Source organism: Thamnophis elegans, chromosome 3 (genome assembly GCF_009769535.1).
Source record: "Thamnophis elegans isolate rThaEle1 chromosome 3, rThaEle1.pri, whole genome shotgun sequence".
NCBI classification, from domain to species: Eukaryota; Metazoa; Chordata; class Lepidosauria; order Squamata; family Colubridae; genus Thamnophis; species Thamnophis elegans.
The window spans coordinates 141672511-141700442 of NC_045543.1; the positions used below are offsets into that span (position 1 = coordinate 141672511).

Below are 27932 nucleotides of genomic sequence, written 5' to 3' on the forward strand. Positions count from 1 at the left end.
TCCCTGTAGAGGCCTCGGATTTGATTTAGAGAGGAGACGAAGGCAAAGTAATGAAGACTGAAAATCTACTCCGGGAGACGAATGGGACAACTCGCCACAGCCAACTTGCTGCGGCCAACTCACCACAGACAACATGCCATGTGTTGTGACCTGTCAGCTACCGGCCCCTCCAGCAGCCAAATCAGATAAGGAGGCGTGGGAGTCAGGATCAACATCAAGGCAACTCATGAGCTCTGAGGTGGAAGAGGGAATGGAGCTGGCAGAGAGAGGGGGGGGAGAGGGAGGGAGGGAGGGAGGGAGGCAGAGCCTGGGCCATCCATCAGCCCTCAGATGGAGAGTAGCAATAGCAATAGCAATAGCAGTTAGACTTATATACCGCTTCATAGGGCTTTCAGCCCTCTCTAAGCGGTTTACAGAGTCAGCATATTGCCCTCAACAACAATCCGGGTCCTCATTTTACCCACCTCGGAAGGATGGAAGGCTGAGTCAACCTTGAGCCGGTGAGATTTGAACCGCTGAACTGCAGATAGCAGTCAGCTGAAGTGGCCTGCAGTACTGCACCCTAACCACTGCGCCACCTCGGCTCAACAGCTCCCAGGTCTGGAGGTGGCTGATGAGGAAGAGGAGGAACAGCTGAGTCCAGTGCCTGATGCGTAGTTGTGCAGAAGGCAGAGGAGAGGAGAGCAGTGGAAATCTATGGGCCGGTCCTTGGGAAGCGGGCAGAGATGAAAAGAGGTAGCAGACAACTGTTCATCTCCAGGCCAGACGGACTTGTTAGCCTGCTGTGTGAGAGAAACATTTTTTCTGGGGCTGCTGGCGCTCCTAATGAAGGGAATATTTATTTAACTACAGAGGGTTTGTCGTGTTTGGGAGCTGGGTCAGAACACCGCAGGACAACTCACCGTGGGACAATTTAATAATTCTATTTAATTTTTTAAAATAAATAAAAAAACATTTTAGTTTTTGCCATTCACGTAGCTGTCCCTCCTTTTGCATCATTTCTTTAGTGATTCCATCATTTCTTCGATATTAGGGTAACTCTTGTCCCGCAGCAAGGTGTCCTGTGGTGTTGTGGCCCACCAGCAACCAGCAGATTTGGAGAGTGAGGAGGTTGGGGAGGAACATGGGCCAGTCCTGGAGGGTTGCGAAGGCTCTGATGAGGGCTCTGTGTCGGAGGCAGAGAGGGGGCCAGGGCCATCTGACAGTTATCAGCTGCCTTCGAAGTCAGACATCAGTGAGGCAGAGGAACAGCTGGAGGCTGTTCCCAGTGTGCGCATGCATAGAGCTGCTAGAAGAAAAGAACAGCTCAGAAATCAGGGTAGACTTGGGAGTAGTCACAGGTGGAGGGTGATTGGCCCCTCCCATAAGACATAAAAGAGGAGTGAAATGGGAGGGGGGCTTTTGCAGGAAACAATTCATTCGTTCAGTCATTAGGTTTGTTTCAGGAGTGTGAAAATCTGTCTCAGAGACTCTGTGCCCAGTCTTTCCTTGCACAGCACCTCCTTTGGAAAATATTTACATGGCAGCTTTCCAAAATAGATAAGGTCTGTAGTCCTAAATACTCCTTTGAAAGACTGTTTGCCAGGCCTTTGCTGAATGTGAATGGGAGAAATTCACATTCATTTAATAAAAGAGGTTTTGTCGGGACCAGGACTCTGCCTCGTGCTTTTTGGGGAAGCCCAGGTCCGAACACTTGGTTGCTTTCTTGCAGACATTTCATTACCCAACTAGGTAACACCATCAGTGCTAGTAGAGCATAGGCGGTGGCAGGATTCAGCTGGTTTGCACCGGTTCCATGAACCGGTTGTTAAATTACCCACTGCCCTTATCAAAGTGGATCTGCCAGAAGAAAAGGACAATTCAGAAATCAGGGTAGACTTGGGAGTAGTCACAGGTGGAGGGTGATTGGCCCCTCCCATAAGACATAAAAGAGGAGCGAAAGGGGAGGGGGGCTTTTGCAGGAAACAATTCATTCGTTCAGTCATTAGGTTCGTTTCAGGAGTGTGAAGATCTGTCCGTGAATCTCAGAGACTCTGTGCCCAGTCTTTCCTTGCACAGCACCTCATTTGGAAAATATTTACATGGCAGCTTTCCAAGATAGATAAGGTCTGTAGTCCTAAATACTCATTTGAAAGACTCTTCTCCAGGCCTTTGCTGAATGTGAATGGGAGAAATTCACATTCATTTAATAAAAGAGGTTTTGTCGGGACCAGGAATCTGCTTCGTGCTTTTTGGGGAAGCCTAGGTCAGAACATGTGGTGAATTAACTGTGGTGAGTTGGCTGTGGCGGGTTGGCTGTGGGAAATCGCCATAGACCCCTCCCTGAGCATGCTTAAGTGTGTTTGGGTTCATGTGGGGAAAGGGTTACCCTACAGCACACTTTGCCATGTACAAAAATCCTGGCAATCACAGCAGCATGAAACTCAAGGTGGATTTGGGGATAAGAGAGTGTCCAGTTTAAATTAAAGAGCCGAGGCAGCACAGTGGTTAAATGCAGCACTGCAGGCTACTTCAGCTGACTGCAGTTCGGCTGTTCAAATCTCACCGGCTCAGGGTTGACTCAGCCTTCCATCCTTCCGAGGTGGGTAAAATGAGGACCCGGATTGTTGTTGGGGACGATATGCTGACTCTGTAATCCGCTTAGAGAGGGCTGAAAGCCCTATGAAGCGGTATATAAGTCTAACTGCTATTGCTATTGCTATAGTTTACCATTAAAGTCAGGGAGAAATCTCCATCCAAGTTATTTGTCACGACTAACCCAAAAACCCTAATTAATCTTAAGTGGCGCATCATAAAATATTATATCTCTTTTCCAGCAAAGCTCCCATGCTAATTGTTGTTGTTGTTGTTGTTGCAGAAGGATTCAAAAGATTGGAGTGGAAGGAAAAAAGGGTGAGGAGAGGAGTTGTGGAGGGAAAGATTTTTGAAGCCAATTAAGTGGCTTTTCTGGGCCTAAAAATGATATGGAATTTTGCCACCAGAAGGAATTTAAACAAAAGGGTAACAAGCATTCGAGTCGATCAGAGAGGATTTAGCAAAGCTGGCACAAGACTCGTCAGAGAAAGTCAGTTCTTCCTTGCCAAAGAAAAACAAGCATTCTGCAACAAATATTTTAACTTTGGGGGGGGGGGGGCGGGCATGAATCCTTCCAAATTCAGGACTCTGCTTGCTTCTTCTGGCAGGTATTTCTTCAAATGCAATGCGAAAATTCCCCTCCGCGCCAAGAGAGGAGACTACAAGGTTTTTGAATGTGCCAAGGTGATCGAAAGCTTCGCCAGCAAAGCTCGGAGTTTGGTACCCGTCCGATATGAAGTGATCGTCGTGACCGGCTCCCAAAAAGCATCTGGCACAGATGCCAACGTCCACATCACCATATTTGGAACGAACGGGGATTCGGGCAAGCGGCGTTTAAAGCAGAAATTCCGCAATCTCTTTGAACGGGGCAGCACCGATCGGTTCTACCTAGAAATCCTCGAACTCGGGGAGTTGAAGAAAGTTCGGATTGAGCACGACAGTAGCGGGCTGTCTCCTGGGTGGCTGGTGGAGCGAGTCGAGATCACCAACTCGGCGACGGGCATAACGACCAACTTTCCCTGCGGGAAGTGGTTGGACAAGAATAAAGGGGATCAGTTAACATGGAGGGAATTGTTTCCCAGGAGTTAACGGCAACTTTAGAACAGAACAGAGTTGGAAGGGACCTTCGAGGTCTTCTAGTCCAGCCCCCTGCTCAAGCAGGAGAACCTATGCCATTTCAGACAAGTTCCAGTTTTTTCTTAGAAACCTCCAGTGACGAAGTATCCGCAACATCTGGAGGGAAACTGTCCCACTGGTTAATTGTCCTCACTGTTGGGAAGTTTCTCCTTAATTCCAGGTTGCTTCCCCCCCCTTGATTAGTTTCCATCCATTGCTTCTCACCCTACCTTCAGGTCCTTTGGAAAACAAGTGGACCACCTCCTCTTTGTGTCAGCCCCTCAAATACTGGGATACTGCTATCATGCTATACCTGTGATGGGAAACCTATGGCATGCATATCAAAGGTGGCACGCAGAGGCTTCTTTGCGGGCATGACAGGAGTTTCCCCGACCCAGCCATGTATGTGGGGGGGCCAGGGCGCATGTGGGGGACGCACATCAGGGGTGGGTTGCTACCGGCATTACTGCCAGTTAGGTGTGCAAAAATTGCACGCATGGACATTTGCACTTAAAAGGGTTGGCGCATGCACGCATTAGAAAAGGGAAAAAAATTGTTTGCAATGAAGATTGTTTGGCGCACGAGCAGAACTGAAAATCAAGATGGAGACGCCGCCGATAAGACCGGTTCGGGGGCGTGGCAGGCCGAGTTACTACCTACTTGGCTGAACAGGTCCAAACCGGTAGGAACCCACTTCTGACGCAGGTGCGCATGTGTATTGGGTGGGGCATCCCTTGGGGGGGCAGGTGCATGCACTCGCATTGCATTTGAGGGCCTAACCCTAACTGCTTTGGCTTCCAGGTTAGTGCAGGAGGCTTTCCAGGCCCAAAATGGGGAGTGAGGTTGGGGTTTGCGCGTGACAAAAAGATTAGCCCTCACTGTGCTATACTTTACCTTTTAGGCACCATGCACAAAATGCGTGCGCATGCATGCCCGAACTGAAAGGTGCGCAGGTGAACAATCAACAATCTGGGCCCTCACTTGACCCACCTCGGAAAGATGGAAGGCTGAGTCAACCGTGAGCCTGGTGGGATTTGAACTGCCAAATTGCAGGCAGCCGGCAATCAGCAGAAGGAGCCTGCAGTACTGCACTCTAACCGCTGCGCCACCGAGGCTCTTAGAATCCTTGCAGACACCCAACAGACACAAGTCAGGGACAGCCAGATGTTACAAAGATACCTCTGCAGATTTGCAATCCCTGCAGCATTCAAATCTGACTTCCCTTCCTCGTACTCCCTCCCGTTACTACAACAGCTAACGCCAAGTTCTCTTGCAACTTTTCCAAGGGAGGATTTTCATATATTCATTTTCAGCTAGCACATTCTTGGCAAAAGCATAGACCGAAAGGCTCAGGCATGGAGCCATTTGCTGCTGAGAGTCCCTCGTTTGCTGAATTCTCGAGTCAAAGGCAGATTCTCTAGCAACGTGAAGGAAGCTGGTGCCTCTGGCATTCCCTGGCAAAATTTTACACTCGCCCTAAATGTTTGCCACAATGAGAAGCAGCCCCTCACCAAGGCTAGTTTCAATCAGTCAAGAGAGATGGAAAGGATTGTTTCCCAGTAAACGGCAACTTTAGAATAGAATAGAGGTGGAATCAGATGGGACCCGAGAGTGGGGAGGGGGCTGGCCTGCCCACCCACCCCCCGGCTCCCTGACGGCCTATGTAGCCTTGTTTTCGATGCCACGCACGAGCAAAGCGCACGCGTGGAAGGCGACGCGCATACGAGGTGCACACATTTGCGAACTGGTGGTAAACTTCTGTGAATTCCACCTCTAGCTGGAATGGACCTTGGAGGTCTTCTGGTCCAACCCGCTGTTAAAACAGGAGACCACATACCATTTGAGATCATCTCCTCTTAAAAACGTCCAGTGGTGGAGACCCCACAACCTCTGAAGGCAAACTGTTCCACTTGCTTCTCTCCTTGATTAGTTTCCATCCATTGTTTCTTGTCCTGCCTTCTGGCGCTTTGGAGAATTGATTGATTCCTTCTTCTTTGTGGCAACCCCTTGAATACTGGACCACGGCTATCATGTCATCTTATCGTACTATATAATTTGTTCCTTCTGTCTGCACCCTGCTTTCTTTTTGGATACAGGTAGTCCTCGGCCACAAATGAGCCCAACCTTTCGGTTGACAAGAGAGACAGTCGTCCTGTGGATTTGGCCCCAGTTTATGACCTTTCTTGCCGCACGTGTTAAATGAATCACTGCAATGGTTAAGTTATCAACAGGATTGTTAAGTGAATCCAGCTTCCCCATTGAATTGGCTCGTCAGAAGTTCTCAAAAGGAAGTATAATGGAATTTTTTATAAGCACAAATTGGGAAAATAGTACCATGCACACACATATAAAATAATTTATTATACTTAAAATGTGTATATCAAGGTTAGAAGTTGGAAGACAAGGATTATACAGTATATATTTATTATTATTTATAGCATTGTGTAAAAAGTATATTGACCCAGTCAATGTATTGTCCACAAAGTATGTATGGATGTTAAAGGAAAATTAGAAATAAAACACACACACACACACACACACACACACACATATGTGTGTGAAATACCACTCAAACAGCATCACAAAATGTACAGAACAATAAAGCCTACAAACTTGAAATTTGGCATGTATATTCTTCTTGGCTTCTAGGTGCTTGCTAAGAAAGGATTTTTCGAATTGACCATCAGATCCTTAGTATTTCTTATATTATTATTAATACACTCTGATTCTAAGGAGTTAGACATTCTACTCCCCCTCCCCACCTGAAAAGAGCTCTGTTCCAATTGCCCCTTGGGTGTGGACATGGCCAGCGCATGTCTCATCTAGTTTAGACATTCTACTCCCCCTCCCCACCTGAAAAATGCTCTGATGCTAAGGAGTCAGACTGAGGGACAGAAGGGAATAAGATAGGAGAGGCCTCTGTGGGGCAAGCCTGAAGGGAGAGAAGGGGATAGGAGAGGATCAATGGGGCCAGCCTGAGGGGAAGAAGGGGATAGGAGAGGAAAGGCCTCTGTGGGGCAAGCCTGAGGGAGAGAAGGGGAGAGGAGAGGCTGATTGTAACTACTCATCAATTTTCAAGCTGTGTCGATCCCGATCACAGTTTCGTAGTGGAGCATGGGTATCCAGCTTGTGTGTGTGTGTTTGTGTGTCTGTGTGTGTGTGTCTATGTGTACGTACACACACACACACACAAACACACTGTATATATAATATCTCAAAAGGGGATGGTATGACCCTCCTCCCCCCGGGACCCTGAAACTGTCATAAATATGAGTCAGTTGCCAAGCATCCAAATTGTGATCATGTCGGCCATAAAGATACTGCAGTGGTCACAAGTGTGAAAAACGCTCAAAAGTCACTTTTTTTCCAGTGCCCGTTGTAACTTTGAATGGTCACTAAATGAACTGTTGTATGTCGAGGACTACCCATCTATTCAAAGTAACACGTTCCCCTCACCACGCTTTCTGTGAGTTGACCAGGCTGGTTCTTGAGATGGTTCTGTCCGGTCCCTTTTTGCTCTGAATCCATTTCAGCACAACGGATGAGAAATGCTTCCTCGGTTAGAGCAAGAATTTGGCATTCTGGGTACTTTCTCCTTGGAAAGAGGAAGGGGCACCAGTGATGAATAACCGAGATTCTGAAATTAATTATTTCCCGTTGCCATCAAATGGCACCAGCTGTACTCCTTGTATTGGCTCGGATGGAAGCTGTTTTGTCAAATTCTAGTTGCCGCGTGGGGTATGAATACTTTAAATAAGCAAAGAATTCCGAGAATATCTTGCCAAACTACACATTTTGGAATCTTTAAATGGGGAAACTTTGACGGTTATATTGTGGGATATCAAGTCTTGCAAACCTCGTAAACAAAATTGTAGTTGAGTGAAAAGCTCTAAAACATTTAATTTTCAATCTCTTCCTCCATCCATCCCTCCATCCATCCAGGGGTGGGATCCTACCAGTTTAACAACCGGTTCTTTGCGCGCGCGCAGTTTAAAAAAGACTTGCCGTATTTTTCAGAGTATAAGATGCACCAAGATACTTGAGAGACCGCCTGCTGCCAATTACCTCCCAAAGACCCGTTAGATCACACAGGGTCGGCCTCCTCCGGGTTTCGTCCACCAGCCAATGCCACCTGGCTACTACCCGGGGGAGGGCCTTCTCTGTGGCAGCGCCGGCCCTTTGGAATGAACTCCCCGCGGAGATCTGGACCCTTTGCAAAAATGGACGTGCAGAGAGTTTGGGAGGCTTGCAAAGTGCTCCTGGGTGCTGGGGAGGGCAAAAATGAGCAAAAATACAGGGCTGTTTTTTCACATTTTTGACCCCCAGCCCAGCCCCCAGGAGCACTCTACAAGCCTCCTAAAGCCTCTGCATGCCCTTTTTTTCCAAAAAAAGGAGACATGCAGAGGGTTTGGGAGGACTGCAGAGTGCAAAAACGTTTTTTTAAAATTTACCTCTTCAAAATCATGGTGCGTCTTATACTCCGGTGCGTCTTATAGTCCGAAAAATATGGTACTTCTTAAAATTTCCCAGGGCCCATCTCCTCCATAGTACTTTCCTTGCAGCTTTACAGGGAGGGCCACAACGTCTTAAATAGCCAGAAAATGGTTGAGTAATGTAATGTGGGAATTACCTGAGATACTTTCTAGGAAAAGGGTCCCCAACCTCCGGGCTGCGGCCTGTTGAGAACCGGGACGTACAAGTGGTCGGTGAAGGCACAAAGTTGTGTTCGGGCAAGCAAAATCAGCCTCTCTACTCCCTACCACCACTGCTGCTGCTGGTTCATAGAGCCATAAAGTGTTGTGGGCTGCCGGTGGCTAGTGGAGCTGGCAGCAGAGTCGGACAGTGAGGAGGTTGGGGAGGAACAAGGGCAGGCCTAGAGGCTGGTGAAGGCTCAGACAAGGGCTCTGCATTAGAGGCAGAGATGGGGCCAAGGCCATCTGGCAGTGCTCAGCTGCCTTTGGAGCTAGACAGCAGTGAGGCAGAGGAACAGCTGGAGCCTGTTCCCAGTGGCCGCGTGTGCAGAACTGCCAGAAAAAAAGAACAGCTCAGAAATCAGGGTTGACAGGAGTAAAGCCACAGGTGGACAGTGAATGGCCCCTCCCATAGGAAATAAAAGAGGAGCAAAAGGGGAGTGGGCTTTTGCAGGAAACAGTTCCTTTGTTCATTTGCTCATTCCAGAGGTGGGTTCCTACCAGTTCGCACCAGTTCGGTAGAACCGGGTCGTCAAATCTACCGAACCGATTAGAAGAGGTTCCACCAGTGGACTTGGAAAGCAGGCCACACCTACAGAAGAGGTTCCAAAATTTTTTGAAACCCACCACTCACACACACACACACACACACACACACACACACACACACACACTGACTTACACAGAGAGAGAAAGAGAAAGAGGAAGAAAGGAAGGAAGAAAGAAAAAAAGAAAAAAAGAAAGAAAAAGAGAGAGAGATGAAAGAAAAAAGGAAAAAGGGACAGAGACACAAAAGGAAGGAAGGAAAGAGAGAGAGAGAGAGAGAGAGAGAGAGAGAGAGAGAACACATGGCCGGCAAGCCACTCCCATCAGGTCACATGGCCGGCAAGCCACTCCCACAAAGGAGGCCACACCCACAGAGTAGGTTTGAAATTTTTTTGAAACCCACCACTGGCTGGTTCGTTCGTTCGTTCATTCATTCATTCATTCATTTCAGGAGTGTGAAGATCTGTCTATAAATCTTACTCTGTGCCCAGTCTTTCCTTGCACAGCACCTCCTTTGGAAAATATTTAAATGGCAGCTTTCCAAGCTAGATAAGGTCTGTGATCATAAATTCACCTTTGAAAGACTGCTTACCAGGCCTTTGCTGAATGTGAATGAGAGGAATTCACATTCATTTAATGAAAGGGGTTTTGTCGGGACCAGGACTCTGCCTCGGGCTTTTTGGGGAAGCCCAGGTCAGAACAGAAATTTTGAGGATGGCTGTTTCAAATAGATTAGATATAAGAACTCTGGTGACACAGTGGTTAAAGTGCAGTATTGCAGGCGAACTCTGCCCACTGCGAGCAGTTCGATCTTCACCAGCTGAAGGTTAACTCCGTCTTCCATCCTTCCAAGGTTGTTAAAACAAAGAGCTTGATTGATTCATGGGGGCAATATGCGGATGTTGTAAACAGCTCTCAGAGTGCTGTAAAGAACTACGAAGCGATATATAAGTCTAAATGCTCTTGCAATCAGCCTTTCACAGTATCATGAAGGACCCCAAGGAAGTAGTTAGCAATGCAATTTCATTTTATTAGTTATAAATAAAGTACAAAAAAATCCACCAAAAGTGAATCTAAGCATTTACACAATTTCTAATGTCTCTTTTAATTTTTTCTCCGAATGCACTATTGCTTTAATAGGAATAATAAATATTTCTAGCTTTCGCCTATAAAATAGTCTATGTAGCAAAATGTTGCACAGCACAACAAAACAGCAGTAGGAGTAAAAAAAAAAAAGTGTGAATGATCCAGTCACTTTTCTTTGTCATTAAGGGAAACAAGGAGGATTTTGGACGGTAACTGAGAATATGAATGCGCCTTCTGTAAAGCAAGGATATCCCCTCGGCTGGAGGTGATAACTTGTTAAAAGAAATATTTGAGAATTGGTTAGTCAGCTATCATTGTCTTTTGACATTGCACGTTTCTCGTTAGTTCCCTTTCTTTTTCAACTTTATTCAACTCAACTTTAAGTTGTCGACGTCGTGTGTCACAGGATAGCGTAAGAATCTTCAAAGAGGAGATAGATATTTTCATTTAGGAAGAATACAATGGCCCGCCATCTCACTCTGTGCAATTCAAGCTGTCAAAATGTTTGGGGTGATTTAAAAAAAAAACAAACACCAACCCTAACCTTGACAAATTAACCATTTCCCTGATTTATCCCCACCTCCGGTAATTATGGCTGCAAATTTTGCCCACGGAAAGTCCCAACATCTTTGGCGATCCTGCAGTTGAGAAAGCTGGATCTAAATGATCATTTCCCCAACAAAAGTAGTTTGCATTGAGTGATCATTTATCACACAATCTCCAGATGTTCCTAAACTCACTAAACCTCAGATGTTGCTAGATTCAGGTTCCCAGCATCCCTCATGGGTATTGATGAGAAATTATGTATTTGATGTATAAGGCCATCCATCCCACCGAAGTGACTCTGGGTGGCTCAAAAACCAATTGTTGTGGTGCTCTAGCACAGGGGCTCGGCAATCTTAAACAACTCGAAGAGCCACAAAGGTCCTAACTGGAAGCTCCTCATTCAATTCTGGAGCCGACCGGAAGTCTGGTTTCCCCACCATAGAGTCGCCTCCTAGCTCGGCATCCTTTTTCCTCTGCTGACTGGAAGTCCAGTTCCCCCACCATAGAGTCTCCTCCTAGCATGGGGTCCTTTTTCCTTTTACCGACTGGCAACAGGGAGCTGCAGCAGAGGGATGAAAGAGCCACATGCAGCTCCAGAGCCTCAGATTGCTGACCCCTGCTCTAGCACAAGATGCTACAAATGGTAGAATTGACAATAATAATAAGCAAGAGATGATGATATCCCACTGGGAGGAATGGATAAGATTACTAATTTCAGCTCAGGAGTGTCCCACCGTAGCCATTCCAAGACTTGTGGACTTCAACTCCCAGAATTCTGGGAGTTGAGGTCCACAAGTCTTAAAAGGGGCCAAGGTTGGACATCCCTGCATTAAGATGTTGGCTATGTGATGTTGTGATGAGGAAGTTGCAGATGCGTTAAGAGTGGCGGAAGTTGGATATTCTCTCTCAACTTACTTTTCTTCCAGGCTGAAGCAGGGCCCTGAAGACTCGCAGGGGGGTCAAACTCGCGGTGTCACGTCATCACATGATGCATCGTGACTTCCCCCCTTCTGCTAAGCCAAAGGTGGGCGTGGCCAGCATGTGACGCATTTGGCCCGTGGGCCGCGAATTCAACACCCCTGCTAAAGAGCATCCACAAAGCTGAATACCATGAAAAGGAACTTTGTAGAAGGACTAATTTTTTTAGGCGCATCCAGGAAATTGTTCACACCAGTAAACTTGGATTTCCAGTATGATCTGGTGCAGTGAAATAATAATCCCTCTCTTCTATGGCACACCATACTATGGCTATATGTGAATTTTGCATTTACCGTATATTTTTGGACTATAAGACGCACCTTTTTCCCTCAGAAAAGAGGGTGAAAATCTGGGTGCATCTTATACACTGAATACAGCATTTTTGGCCTTCTGAAACTCCGCCCCCTTCACCAAAATGCCTGTGCATAGCCTTTAGGAGGCTTCCAGAGTGCTCCTGGGGGCTGCGGAGGGCAGAAATGAGAGAAAAATGGGCCCTTTTTTGCTCGTTTTTGCCCTCCCAGTCCCCAGGAACACTCTATAAGCCTTTTTCTTTTTGACAAAAAATGGGCCCGTTTTCACAAAAAAACAGACTGTTTTTTGCTTGTTTTTGGCCTCCCCAGCCCCCAGGAGCACCCTATGAGTCTCTTAAAGGCTATGCATGCCCTTTTTTGACAAGAAATGGGCCCATTTTCACAAAAAACAGACTTTTTTTGCTTGTTTTTGGCCTCCCCAGCCCTCAGGAGCACCCTATAAGTCTCTTAAAGGCTATGCATGCCCTTTTTTTTGACAAAAATGGGCCCATTTTTAGGATAAATGGGGCATTTTGGGAGGTCTGCAGAGTGCAAAAACTTTTTTTAAGAAAATTGCCTCTTCAAAATCTTGGTGTGTCTTATACTCCAGTGCGTCTTATACTCTGAAAAATACAGTAATTCCAAAGCTTTCAGACCGAAATGCTTTCCTTCGGTTTCAAGATAGATGAATTGGAAGGGACCTTGTAGGTCATTTAGTCCAACCCCCACCCCCACCCCCACCCAAGCAGGAGACCCTACACCATTTTTGACAAATGGTTTGGAGGACTGCAACTTTTCCCTCAATACAAAAACAAAAAAAAAGATTGTGAGTGAGTGGATCATCACCATTTTATGAGTGCAAATAATATTCATATATATCTTTATTCATTTATATATATATATATATATATATATATATATATATATATATATATGTATATGTATATGTATATGTATATGTATATGTATATGTATATGTATATGTATATGTATATGTATATATATACTTTTAATGTGTGTGTGTTTGTGTATGGTAAAACACGGCCACTATATTGCAAAATTTCCACTATGTCACAGCATACAGAATCAAAGGTTTGCATTTTTTTTTTTTTTGTATGGAATGTCTCCAAGGTAACAGCACCACAAGTAATACAGTTTGTCATCACATACCCTGAATATTTTTTTTGTTGTTTACTTTTTGAAATGGTAAATGTGTCCCTCACCGGTTTGATCATTCTTCAAAAGTACCAATGCATGCAAAAGCATTCCATTCCCAGAAACTATGCCTATAAATTTTATATATATATATATATATATATATATATATATATATATATATATATATATATATATATATATATATATATATATATATATATATAAAATGAGGTAATAGAGGAGCAATTAAAAAATTAGTATTCATTTCTAAATAAATAAATTATAATTAAAAATGCCAAAGGAAATGCCCAACTATAAAAATAATTAAATAAGAATCCACAAATATCTACAAGTTAGTCATAAATTATGATTGTTAAATATAAGGCATTTAAACTCACAAAACCCTGTAAACTAACTTTTGTTGTTGCTGCTGTTGTTCCTAGACACGTATATTTTTTTTTAAAAAAAAGAACATTCAGTGTCCCCATTCACACATGACACTGTCCAACGTGGGACTCACCAGTTTTTGCTGACCATCCTTCACACATTCACAACCCCCAAATCTGTGAGAAACTGGTGTTCTGTGTCACCGTATTTTCTTTAAAAAGCTGTGCTTATTGTTTATCTGTTACGTGCAGAAGTGTGTGCATGTGGATGCACATAGAGAGAAAAACACAAAAAACACACACACAGACAGACATTTCACGCAAATGTTTCACCGCCTGGATTAGAAGCGTTAAAGCGTCTTCCTGATCTCGCGCGGGTGCCTTTCGTGGTGTGGCCCGAATCCGTCTGGATTCTTCCCCCGTTCATCATCTTTCCTTTCTTTCTTTTATTTGGCAATTTGACTTTTTCCAACAAAACCAAGGCCTCACCAAAGTCTTCCTGTCTTGTGACAAGGCCCATTCTGTACAGATTTATTGCGTGGAGCTCAGTGAGTCTGGGAAACGGCAGGGAGACAGCAGGCAAAATGTCAAACGTCACAACCTCCTCTCTCTCTCTCTCTCTCTTTTTGGCAAATTGTCCCCCTTGCAGGAAGGAAGGATGGAAGCCTTCCCCTCTGCAGCTGTGATCTTCTTGAGGAGTTGGCATTTGCTCCCCACCTCTTGCAGCCCTGGGGGAATTTCTCCCCAATGCGATGCTGAGTAATTGCGGGGGAAATTAAGATTAACCTCCACGGCACGGCAATACAGGAAGAGTTAAATCCTTCTGTTGGTTCCAGTAATTCTACACACACACACCACACACACACACACACCACACACACACCTCCTGCAGTTTGCATTTTTTTAAAAAAAGAAAACAATCCTGGCTGACAAATTGGAAAGCTGCTTTTAGCATCTCAATTGATGTGATCCTGAACATCTGAGCTGTCGCAGATACAATGCATGGGAGAAGCGATTTCAAAGCTCTTAGAGTGGGGTTCCTGTTTTTAAATTTACTGGCATGCCACCCGTGCCGAATCTTGCAATGGTTTGAGGAGGCTTCTCACCTTCTCTCCATGCATGGGGATGGCAGTAATCACGAGTGGTATTCTACCGATTCGGACCGGTTTGGCCGAACTGGTAGCTCCGACAATCAGCTGGGAGCGAACCAGTTTGGTCCCACACTCAAGTGTGCCTACCTGCCCCCTGTGCTTTACTGACCTATATCTTCTCAGCTGCCGCACCTCAGCTGTTTTCCTCCCCAACAGTAATGTGGAAGGGTTAGGGTTAGGGTTAGGGTTAGGGTTAGGGTTAGGGTTAGGGTTAGGGTTAGGGTTAGGGTTAGGGTTAGGGTTAGGGTTAGGGTTAAGCTTTCTCCAAACTGCGAAGCGTGTGATCACTGAATGGGTTGTTAAACCAGTAGGATCCCACTACTGGCAGTAATGTAGACTTTGGGAGGGAAGTTCTTTGAGACCTCTGAAAGTCTACATTAAAAAAAAAAACACCTGCTAATATCAAAATACTTTTTGTTCAGAGTTTATAAGCTGGGATGAAGATGAACACTTCACAAGAAGATCCATAACTTGAGGAGCAGAAAGTAGTCAGAATTAGCAATGGTTACCTTCCAATGATCTATGTCAAGGGTGTCCAACTTTGGCCACTTTTAAGCCCGTGGACTTTAATTCCCAGAATCCCCCAATCCAGCATGGGACTCCTGGAATTCTGGGAGTTGAAGTCCACAGGTCATCGCAATAACAATAGCACTTAGATTTATATACTGCTTTGCAGTTTTTACAGCCCTCTCTAAGCAGTTTACAGAGTCATCCTATTGCCCCCAACAATTTGGGTCCTCCTTTTACCCACCTCGGAAGGATAGAAGGCTGAAACAACCTTGAGCCTGGAAGGATCTGAATTTCAAAATGGCAGACACCAGCAGTCAGCAGAAGTAGCCTGCAGTACTGCACTCTAACCACTGCGCAATCACAGCTCACTTAAAAGTGGCCAAGGTTGGACACCCCGGATCTACACCTTAAAAGCGGAAGAGAAGAAGAGAAAGAGATCCTTCTGAACTTCTGAGTTGTAACAAAATTAGAATTCTTCCAGATGGCACAGCACTAGCAAACTATCTTAGCACCCGAAACGTGATTACCACGACGACACAACCTTAGCTGGAGAACTTTCTTTATATGCACAAAGATTTGGGCAGGAGTGGGATAAATGGTTCTGCTTGTGACTCTATTAAACCCGCTTTAATCGAAGGTTAACTAGCACGTCTGAAGCTGGATGATAGCATCTTGCTTCCTGTCTCAGGAGGAGAAAAAAGCCGAGTCTGTACATTACAAAACCACTGTGACACAGTGTGTTGCTCACCATCATTGTGAAAGCATTGTGAAATGATTACAGGTACTCAGCATCTCTTTTGTAGTATGGTGACCAAAATTGGTTGCAGTATTCCTGGTGTGTCCTTACTAAGGCTTTATAAAGCGGTACTAATACGTCACGTGATCTTGATTCTATGCCCCCGTTTCTAATAAGCTGGGATTGTATTAGCTTTTTTGGCAGTGGTTGCACACGGCTGGCTCATATGCTAGTGATCATCCACTAGGACTCCAAGTGTTGGTGAGTTGGGGAGTAAGAGGGGCAGTGAGGGCCAAGCACACCATGATATCTGAGAGCAAATGATGCAAAGTATGAAATTCGGAGCACTGTTTGCACAGCAATGTCACAATGCACCTGATATTATAGTGGCTTTTCCTGAACATCGGCGTCTGGTTCTACCACTTGGAATCCTTGAAGGGAATGAATACCTAAAAGCTGTTTTAGCCAAGTTAAAGAGCTCACTTTGATGATAAAACTGGACAGGGGCAGAAACCTCTATACAATAGTACCTTGGTACTCAACTGCTTTGAACATTTTGTCCCGGTACTCATTGTTTGGTACTCGACACACAAGCTAGAATGTTGTTGATGTCGGCTGCCTTGTGATTCATTACATTATTCCTTATGGGAAAAGTTTGGTACTCATCGTTTTTGGTACTCATCGCACTCACAGAACTAATTAACCATGAGCACTGAGGCACCACTGTATGTTTCATTTTCACCTAAAGCTTCACATAAAAATATGAATTGAACCGCAGTTTGCTATAGCTGAGTTGAAGGCCTGATCTAGATGATAACGCTTGATAGAGGCAGGATGTGTCTAAAGGAGCTTAATTTACAAATACACTATATTGCCAAAAGTATTCGCTCACCCATCCAAATAATCAGAATCAAGTGTTCCAATCACTTCCATGGCCACAGGGTGTATAAAATCAAGTACCTAGGCATGCAGACTGTTTTTACAAACATTTGTGAAAGAAGAGGTCGCTCTCAGGAGCTCAGTGAATTCCAGCGTGGAACTGTGATAGGATGCCACCTGTGCAACAAATCCAGTCGTGACATTTCCTCGCTCCTAAATATTCCACAGTCAACTGTCACCTGTATTATAAGAATGTGGAAGTGTTTGGGAACGACAGAAACTCAGCCATGAAGTGGTACGCCACGTAAACTGGTCCAACATCAGTGTGTGACGTCACAAATGCGCTTCTGGAAGAATGGTCAAAAATTCCCATCAACACACTCCTGAACCTTGTGGACAGCCTTCCCAGAAGAGTTGAAGCTGTTACAGCTGCAAAGGGTGGACCGAGGTCATATTGAACCCTATGGATTAGGAATGGGATGTCACTTACAGTACGTTCATATGCGAGTAAAGGCAGGTAGGCGAATACTTTTGGAAATATAGTGTATGTGCAATGGTTGATCAAGTCAACCACAATTGGCTAGGTCTGCCCAAGATACTGAATCACAAACCATGGCTTATAAAATGAAATCACCACGTTTACCCAGCACATGATACTGGAATCAATTTAGCCTCATCGTGGCTTTAACATGGCTTGTATGCCTCAAACAATAGGCAGGTCTTTCGGGGTGGGGGATGGGGGGGTAGTGTTACACAGTAAATGAAGTTCAATGCGATTGGTCTGTTTGGCAAGAAACAAGCAGGACTAAATATCAGGTGATCCCCTCAGCTGCTGATTCGTTGTGTGCCAGCTTTGTTTACTAGTGTTGTGGCCCGCCAGTGGCCAGTGGATCTGGCAGCAGCTTCGGATAGTGTGGAGGTTGGGGAGGAAGATGGGCCAGTCCTGGAGTCTGGGGAAGACTCTGATGAGGGCTCTGTGTCGGAGGCAGAGAGGGGACCGGGGCTGTCTGACAGTTATCAGCTGCCTTCGGAGTCAGACATCACTGGGGCAGAAGAACAGCTGGAGCCTGTTCCCAGTGTGCACGTGCACCGAGCTGCCAGGAGAAGGGTTCAGCTAAGGAACAAGGATCGGCCACAGGTCGACGGTGAATGGCCCCTCCCATAGGGAATAAAAGAGGAGCAAAAGGGGAGGGGAGTTTTCAGGAGACAATTAGTTCAATTCAATTAGAGTGAAGATCTGTTCCTGACTTCTTGCCAAGTATTGTCTGCTACAGAGTGGCGTTTGGAAGATATTGGCCTGGCAGCTCTCCAATCCTGATCAAGGTCTGTAGTTGTGAAATCTCATGAAAGACTGTTGGCCGGGACTTTGCTGGAGAGGAATTCACTTTAAACTAAATAAAATGGGTTTTATCGGTATTTAGGTATTTAGGTATTTATTGGGATTTATATGCCGCCCTTTTCCCTGAGGGGACTCAGGGCGGCTTACAACCACAGGGGAGGGGAAGTGCAAGGTCAAAACAAAACAATATGTGAACAACAGAAAAATAATAAAACCCAACTTTCATTCAGCAATCAAACAAACACTCGGGCGGGTAATTAGGAGCCTATCCCCAGGCCTGCTGGGAGAGCCAGATCTTGAGGGCTGCGCGGAAGGTCTGGATAGTGGTGAGGGTGCGGATCTCCATGGGGAGCTCGTTCCATAGGGTCGGGGCAGCAACAGAAAAGGCTCTCCTCCGTGTGGTCGCCAGTCGGCATTGACTGGCAGATGGAATTCGGAGGAGGCCCAGTCTGTGCGATCTAATTGGTCGATTTAGGGAGGTAATCGGCAGAAGGCGGTCTCTCAAGTACCCAGATCCACTACCATGGAGTGCTTTAAAGATGGTCATCAGTATCCTGAAGCGCACCCGGAGACCAACAGGTAGCCAGTGCAGCTCGCGGAGGACAGGTGTAACGTGGGCGAACCGCGGTGCGCCCACTATCACTCGCACTTCGGGACGAAGAGTCGGCTTCGTGCTTTGGGAAGCCTAGGTCAGAACAACTAGGCTGCGCACCCACAATCTTAACTACCAAACCACTGTGTGTGAACCAAGATGTTCTACTTCACACCATCCCCTGTTGCAATTTAACCAGATAATGTCCATTGTGCCGTTACTAGGACGCAAAATCGTACTAAATTATTAACAATAACTACCAGAGTGCAATCATTCCCGGCTTTCTAGAGAGCCACTACAGAATACTGTTCAACTTTAACCTCTTAAGGCTTTTCTCTTGAGCATCATTCAACCATTCCTTAATGATCCCACACCTCCTTTCCTTCCAAAATGCTCAGATTGTCCAAACTTTTCTGGCCAAGGCTTCCCCATGAGCTTCCGTATTTTTGGGAGTATAAGACGCACCTTTTTCCCTCAAAAAAGAGGCTGAAAATCTGGGTGCGTCTTATACACTGAATGCAGCATTTTTTGCCCCCAGAAACCCCGCCCCCTTCACCAAAATGGCCGTGCATAGCCTTTAGGAGGCTCTCAGAGTGTTCCTGGGGGCTGGAAAGGGCAGAAATCAGTAAACAATGGGCTGTTTTTTGCTCAGTTTTGCCCCACCAGCTCCCAGGAGGACTCTACAAGCCTCCTAAAGGCTATGCATGCCATTTTTAAAAAATGGGCCCGTTTTCGCAAAAACGGGCAATTTTGGGGAGGTCTGCAGAGTGCAAAAAAATATATATTTTAATTAACCTCTTCAAAATCTTGGTGCGTCTTATACTCCGGTGCGTCTTATACTCCGAAAAATACGGTGCCTTCTGGTTTTCCCTCACATGTCTACGTTACAGCTTAGAAATCAACACAGTGGGAGTCCCCTTGATTTTTGGTCACTCATCCTCTGAATGCTTTTTCCAAACATTCCTTTAAAAAAACAAAATCACCAGATTCCTTGTATAGATACAGGTAGTCCTCAACTTACAACAGTTCACTTAGTGACCGTTCGAAGTTAGAACGGCACTGAAGAAAGTGACAGGACTGCTTTTCACACTTACAACCGTTACCGCATCTCCATGGTCATGCGATCAAAATTCAAACGCTTGGCAACTGGCATGTACCGATGACGGTTGCGGTGTCCCGGAGTCCCCTTTTGGGACCTTCTGACCTGCAAAGTCAAGGGGGTAGCCAGATACACTTAGCCACCATATGACTAATTGAATTATGGCGGTGATTCATTTAACAACTGCGGGAAGGAAGTTTGTTAAATGGGGGCAAAATTCATTTAAAATAACGTCTCACTTAGAATCAAGAAAATTTTGGGCTCAGTGGTGGTCGAGGACTGCCTGTACCCGGGAGAGAAGAGGAAGAGATCTTAAGAAAGGAGAACATCCCTGGAAGATCAGGAAATTCAAGAAACTTTTTCCAAACTCACTTTGGGCACGTTGAGGAGTTTACGATGAGGAGAAAAGCAGGGCAGACGTAGAGTTAAGCTTCAACGTCTCGAAATGGTGGAGTTGTGCTTATTTATTGCCCACGGTCTATCACAGGGGTGTCAAACTCGATATCATTGAGGGCTGCATCAGGGTTGTGTTTGACCTCAGGGTGGGTGGGTGTGGCCAAGGGGTTTGGCTAGCTCAATGTCACTCATGCCGGGGGGGTGCCTGTGTTGGACTGAGCACTCTGCCAGCGAAAATGGGCTCCCGAGTTCCGTTTTCGGCTGTGACGGCCTCCTGCAATTCTCTGCCAGTAAAAACGGAGCTCGGGAGGGCCATGCGCAGCTCTCATGAGCTCAGTTTTTGGCTGCGACGGCCTCTTGCAACCCTCTGCCGGCAAAAACAGCACAGTTTTCCCTGGCAGAGTCACCGCAGGCCAGTCGTTTGCTATTTCCAGGGTGGCTCCACCTACTTCTTGAGTATGACACCCCTGATCTATCAGAAAGACTCAATTCAAGTGTGTTCACTGCTAGAAGTTCTAAAAAAGCCACCTCAGGGGCAAATCATTCAGGAAGAGTCCACCTATGTGGTCACTAAGAGTCATCTACAATTTGGATGGCACATAGTCAGACTTAGCCAGTTTTCGTTCAATCGAAGAAACTCTTACTAAAGCCTCAAAAACGTGTTAAAAGTCTACACAGCTCATCCAGTAGTTTAAGTATCCTTCTTCTTGTCATGAATATACAAAAAAAAGCCCTTTTTGGCTGTTATCTGGTTATTAAGAGGTGGCCAATGGCTACATTATCGCATTAATGACGTTTGCGTTCATACTACATGCTAAGCCATGATTTGATTCGCCACAGTCTACTGACTAAGCTACAATCGGCCAGGTTCACATCTCACGCTAAGCCATAAACCTCGGCTGACCAACCACAGTGGATAGGTTCGTAGTAACACTACACAACCCTCCCTCCCCCATTATGTCTTACAGCGGCGTCACCCAACACTCATTATACTGGGATTGATGACCCCCAAATTCCCAGTGCTTGGTTGAGGAAAGTTGGCTTAGAGCCATGATGGTGAACCGGTGGCACGCAGAGACCTCTCTGCGGGCATGGCAGCCGTCGCCCCAGCCCAGCTCCACCACATGTGGGCTTGTGCCTCCCACTGGCCAGCTGGTCTTTGAGTCTCTACTAAGCATGTGAGGGAGCAGGGCCTTCATCGATCTCCGCAGATCGGGGAAAGCATGGAAGGCAGGAAACAGGCTGGGCATGGGTGGGTGCAATACCCCCCTCCATGCCCCATTTTGGGCCTGAATTGCATCCTGCACCAACCTAGAAGCCAAGCCCGGCGGGGCCACTCGGCACCAAAAAGGTTAACCATCGCTGGCTTAGAAGAAGGGTTGCCCAATCTTGGCGATTTTAAGATTTGAGAACTTCAACTCCCAGAATTCCCCAGCTGGATTTGAAGTCCATCAGTTTTAAAGTTGCCAAGGTTGGATATCCCAGACTTAGAGTGATGGGTGACCCAGTCCACAGCTCATGGGCTTCTTCGGTTGGTGCTCTGCGGACCTGGCCGGAAGTTACAAAACAACACTTTATGAGGAAGAAGACTATTTAAGAAAGAGACTGATTGAAATAATTACTTGGTATCCTCCTCTCTGAGAACTGAGAAATCAAAATGGAAGGAAGCGTTGTCCTGATGTTGTGCTCTAAAAAAAGCATCCAGCGCCAGAGTATCTACAAGGAAGTAAATCTCCCGTTCTTCATCTCCCCGTCTCTCCTCTAATTTCTTTCCAATTCTCTATTTCTCCCTTTGCTTCAAACTCCCCCTCTCATCACAAAACGTGATCCCACACGAGTAAACGCTGCTCAGGGAAGTTCGGGACAATTTCTGAATGAAAACAACACAACATTTTCTCTTCTCACCCACGGAAAGAGAGAATACGCTACCCCCACCCTTTCCTTAGAGGGTAATATATTTTGCAAGATTTAATCTAGGTTGGTCACCAGGAACCAGAGGTTTAATCGTCTGAGTTTTCAGAGTCGCGCTGCAGCTCATAGTCAGGGAATTTCTCTCTGTTGGAATATGTGGTTGGAGCTATCCTATGAATTGTAGTTATGGGGTGCCTTCAATTGGTTGATTCATGTGTTGATGGCTGTTGTTTCCTTGTGCTGCCAACAGGGGTGGGTTTCTCACCCCGTTCCAACCGGTTCAGTTGGAACGGGGCCGGCGGCGTCCTCGTGCATGCGCGCAGTGCACGCATGTGTACTAGCATCTGTGCGATGCTCCAGCTGCTCCTGGAGGATCGCGCAGATGCTGTGTGCGTCCTGCGCATGTGTGGAAGTGCAGAACTTGTCAAAACCAGGTAAGGAACGCGGGCGGGCAGGTGGGCCCTTCGCCGTTCCCGGAAGTTACTTACTTCCGGGTTCGCCGACCAACCGGTTCGCGGGGACCGCCGCGAACCTGTTGAAACCCACCCCTGGCTGCCAAGCACTTGGCTCCAAGATTCCCCTAAGTACAGGTAAAGGTTCCCCTCGCACATATGTGCTAGTTGTTCCCGACTCTAGGGGACGGTGCTCATCTCCATTTCAAAACTGATGAGCCAGCGCTGTCTCCGTGATCATGTGGACGGCATGACTAAACACTGAAGGCGCACGGAACGCTGTGACCTTCCCACCAAAGGTGGCTCCTATTTTTTCTATTTGCCTTTTTTACATGCTTTCGAACTGCTAGGTTGGCAGAATAGCAATAGCAATAGCAGTAGACTTATATACCGCTTCATAGGCCTTTCAGGCCTCTCTAAGCGGTTTACAGAGAGTCAGCATATTGCCCCCAACAATCTGGGTCCTCATTTTACCCACCTCGGAAGGATGGAAGGCTGAGTCAACCCTGAGCCGGTGAGATTTGAACCGCTGACCTGCTGATCTAGCAGTAGCCTGCAGTGCTGCATTTAACCACTGCGCCACCTTGGCTCTTACAAGCTGGGACAAGTAGCAGGAGCTCACTCCATTACGCGGCACTAGAGAATGGCCGAACTGCCGACATTTCTGATCAACAAGCTCAGCGTCTCAGCCACGGCATCCCTACATGGCTCCTAAGGTGGCGTTAAATTAACACTCCTGTTGACTGACAAAGGGCCCATTCCCAGGCTTCTCTGGGAATAGTTTTTCAGCTTAGATTGCTTCTGTGACTATGTAGGACAGATGGAGAGAAAGCTAACCCACCAAATTGTGAGAACAGTGCTTAGACGAGGAGACCCGAACTCATTGGTAGCCTCACATTGCAGTGAAACTCAGTGAAACTCAAAACTTTCAATGCATTCAATTTCACAGCTACTCTGATTGTTGGTTGAGCAGGGACAAAAATAGCTAGAGAAATAATGAAAGCCTGGGAAACGGGCTCTTTGTCAGGCAACAGGAATGCTGATTTACCACCGGCTTATCATATACTTAGGAGCTTGGCAACACAGGAAAAAAACAGCCAATCGCCAGCCATCAACACCCCCAAATCAACCAATAGGAAGCCACCACATAAATATGACTCACATAAGGGCCCATAGCACATATTCCAATAGAGAAAAAAGTTCCACGAGGATGGGTTCCAGCACGAGTCCGAACGCTCGAAAGATTAAAACTCTCGTCCCGGTGACCGATCCGGATTGGGTCCTGCAACATTATCCCGGGACACGTATAATATTTGCCTTCATTTGTGAAATATATATATTTTTCTTCTCACCATGTTTCAGCCAAAACCAAAAACTCAAGGACCACGTCAAAAAAAAAAAAAAAGAAGAAGAAAGTGAAACGAAACTGGAAAAAAAAAACCAAAAGCCAAAGCCAAAAATACACCCCCTCACACCCCCCGATGCAGTGTTTGGTGCAGATTATATAACAGCGACATTTCCATCACAAGCTAATGGGGCATCAAAATACAATATCTCTGAAGCGCACATGCTCTGACAGCCTCCATAAGAAATAGCTAAGGAACCCCTAATGCATGTCTACTTATTCAAGAGGTATATATATATACAACCCTTTTGAGAAGTAGGATTGGAAGGCCAACGTTGAGCTGCTAAAGTACCTTCATTTTTCACCACTAGCTCTTCCCGCCGGGCGTTTGAGCTGTGTTCCCTCTGCACGTCAAACCCACGCATGCAGCTCGGCTCCCTTCCCACGTTTAGATATTTTAACCCTCAAATCATCTTCGTCGTCGTCACCCTTCTTCCTCCTCCTCCTCCTTTTGTCCTCCTTTTTTATTGATTGATTGATTGAATTAAATAATCTGTGAATGTGCTTTGCAGACTTTCTTTAAAAAAAAAAGACTCAAATGGCTCAGAAGGCAAAACATTTTGCGTCAAAGGGCCCGACGGCCCCGTAAGGATCACGAAAAGAGAGCGGGGGGAGGGGCAGCTTCACATGCCCCCACCCCGCCTGGCGGTTCATTTCAGCTGTCCGACCCGAGCTGTGTTTCAATGTCCACTCGGCAGATGGGGCATTTCTTACTGTTTGCCAGCCACTGGTCGACACACACTTGGTGGAAGAGATGCATACATGGCAATCGCCTGCAAGACAGAAGAACAAAAATTCCCCGTAATTCCGGCAGGGAAGCCAGATTTGGTCTTCATCAGATGCAACAGTCAAGCATTAAAATAAGATCTATAGAGGAGTTTTTTTTAATTAAAAAGGAGAGAAGAAAGGAGGGAAGGAAGGAGGGAATGTAGGAGAGAAGGAAGGGGGGGAAGGAGGGAGGAAGGGAAGGGGGAAAGGAAGGAGAGGAGGAGAGAAGGAGAAAAGAAAGGAGGGAAGGAAGGAAGGAGGGAAGGAAGGAGGGAAGGAAGGAGGGAAGGAGAGAAGGAGGGAAGGGGAAGGAGGGAGGGAAGGAAGGAGGGAAGGAAGGGGAGTAGGAGAGAAGAAACGAGGGAAGGAAAGAGGGAGGGAGGGAAGAAGGACCGTTGTAAGATAAGATGGATCTATGGGATGTTAAGAAAGCAATCTTCAAGTATATTGTCAACTGTAGGGAAAAATTGTTATAAATACATATTATTAATAACAGTTATGAGATCATATAATTGTGAATGTATATATGAAATTAATAAAATTAAAAAAAAATTAAAAAATTAAAAAAATTAAAATAAAATGTTTTTATTTTCCATTTTTCATTTTCATACACTCGCATATATACTGTGCATAGCCGGGGCCATACAACATTAAACAATAATCGCAGCAATTCCTCTTGTCAACAATACCCCCAAAAATAGAAACCCAATATACCTCTTCCACTCTCCATACACCTCTTTCTTCCACCCCCCACCAACTTTCTATCTTCCCTCCATCATTCCCCTCTACCCTACTTCCCCTCCCCCTCTACCACTCCTCTCTCCCGATCCACTCCCTCCCTTCCTTCTCACCCTCCCTCCCATCCTCTCTCCCGCCCTCTCTACCCATCTTTCTTCTATCCCACTCCTCCTCCCCTTGGTGTATTTCCACTGTATGTCAATGTACTCAACTTGTCCTATTTTTACAGAGAAATTAAAGAGAAACAGTATACATGTGAAGTCGCATTACATTGAAATCTAACACATAGTATATATCCCCCCTCCCCCCCTCCCCCCCAACACCCCACCTCCCTCCCCCCCGACTTTCCAGAGCCCGTACACGGTATAGATTTTTAACAAACACAGTCTAAAATATATTGAGAAAAAAGAAATTAAAAAAGAGGTTAATAACATCTCTACATTGATCTTAGCTTCTTCCTGCTACACTAACTTTGAACAGTTTAAGTCATTCCTGATCTTAAGCATAGGCTATCTGGAATTTCTTAGTCCCATATTTGTTTTGTATATAGTCAATCCATTTTTTCCAGTCTCGTTTATATCTCTCATTTGAGTGATCTTTAAGATATGCCGATATTTTATCTATAGAGGAGATTGTTTGCAGCCCAGGGTTGAAAGGAGGGGTCTTCGGTGCTAGCTGAACTTGATCGTTTTCTTGCAGATGTTTTGTTACCCAAATTAGGTAATGTCTTCTTTCCCTTCCTTCCTTCCTTCCTTCCTTCCTTCCTTCCTTCTCTTTCTCTTTCTCTCCTTCATTTTTCCTTCCTTCCTTCTTTCTCTGTCATGTCTTTCCTTCTTTCTTTCTTTCCTTCCTTCCTGAGTTCAGCGTTTTTTAGTCCTTCCTTCCTTCTCTTTCTCCTTCTCTTTCTCCTTCTCTCTTTCTCTTTTTCATTCCTTTCCTTCCCTTCCTTCCTTCTTTCCTGAGTTCAGCATCTTTCCTTCCTTCCTTCTTTCTCTTTCTTTCTCTTTTCCATTTCTTTCCTTCCTGAGTTCAGGATCTTTCCTTCCTCCCTTCTTTCTTTCGTTCTCGTTTTCATTTCTTTCCTCCCTGAGTTCAACATCTTTCAGTCCTTCCTTCTCTTTCTCTCTTTCATTTTTTCCTTTCTTTCCTTTCTTCTTTCCTTCTTTCTTGCTTTCTCTTTCTCTCTCTCTTTTTATTTCTCTTTCATTTCTTTCCTTGCTTCCTGAGTTCAGCATCTTTCAGTCCTTCCTTCCTTCTCTTTCTCTCTATCATTTTTTTCCTTTCCTTTCCTTTCCTTTCCTTTCTTCTTTCCTTCTTTCTCTCTCTCTTTATTTCTCTTTCTCTCTTTCATTTCTTTCCTTCCTTCCTGAGTTCAGCATCTTTCAGTCCTTCCTTCCTCCCTCCCTCCCCCCCTGTTCTGACCAGCTCCCTAAACATGACCAACCCTCTGAAGTGAACTCAAAGATTCCTTTAATTACAAGGGCCAGCAGCCCCAGCAAAAAGTTTCTCTCACACAGCAGGCTAACAAGTCCATCTGACCAGAAGATGAGTACTTGTCTGCCACATCTATTCATCTCTGCCCCCCTCTCTTTTATCCCCAGAACTAAGATGGGACTTCGCTAGTAGCAGTGGCTCTTCCGTCCCAAGGACCGGCCCATAGATTTCCACTGTTCTCCTCTCCTCTGCCTTCTGCGAATCCACGCATCAGACACTGGACCCAGATGTTCCTCCTCTTCCTCATCAGCCACCTCCAGACCTGGGGGCCGTTGACTCTTTATCTGAGGGCTGACGGATGGCCCAGGCTGTGCCTCTGTCTCTTATCTCTGATAGCTCCATTCCCTCTTCCACCTCAGAGCTCTCGGGTTGCCTTAATGCTGTCCCTGACTCCCACGCTGCCTCCTCCTCTTCTGATTCAGCTGCTGGAAGGGCTGGCAGCCGATGGGCCACAACACCTCTCTCCCTCCTCTCTCCCCTTTTCCTTTCCCTTCCTTCCTTCCTTCCTTCCTTCCTTCCTTCTGATTTGACCCAGTTGGGTAATGAAGCAAACCAATCTTAGAAGGCATCAAAGTCCCCCCCACTCCAAAATAAGATCTACCGTGTAACAGACTGAGATATTATCGTTTGCTATGGATCAAGGCATTGATCAGGTGTCCATGCATTGTAGTTGATTCATTTCGATCCAAAGGCAATAAATACTCTAGTAAATAAAAGGATTTTAAGCTTTATTTCTAGCTATAAAAAACATGCCTACTTAGCAAGGGGATACCCAAAATCTCTTGCAGGCTGCCAGGACAATAATGACCGCATTTCCATAGTAACCAGAGCTAGGTTCTATGCCTACGATCCCCACTAATAACAACAGGCCAAAGATTTTATCAAAACTTGGCACTATGACTTCATGGGATTGCTATGGTCATGGGACTACAAGACTGGCTGGCACAGGACTTTGGGATGTCCCCGTCCTCCTCCTCCTCCTCCTCCTCCTCCTCCTCCTCCTCCTCCTCCTCCTCCTCCTCCTCCTCCTCCTCCTCCTCCTCCTCCTCTTCTTCTTCTTCTTCTTCTGCATTACTATTACTATTAGTCTT

The 27932-nt window shown here is 45.9% G+C and overlaps 1 protein-coding gene across 1 annotated transcript in view; it reads right to left on the reverse strand.

The window, feature by feature from the left end:
• Positions 1–24486: 24486 nt before the first annotated feature.
• The window catches only part of RNF165 (ring finger protein 165), a 40200-nt gene continuing 36754 nt past the window's right edge, over positions 24487–27932 (reverse strand). Inside the window, exon 8 of the mRNA XM_032213910.1 lies at positions 24487–24614. Within this exon, the coding sequence (XP_032069801.1) occupies positions 24497–24614 (118 nt within the window). The 3' untranslated portion in view covers positions 24487–24496. The remainder of the gene's footprint in view (positions 24615–27932) is intronic.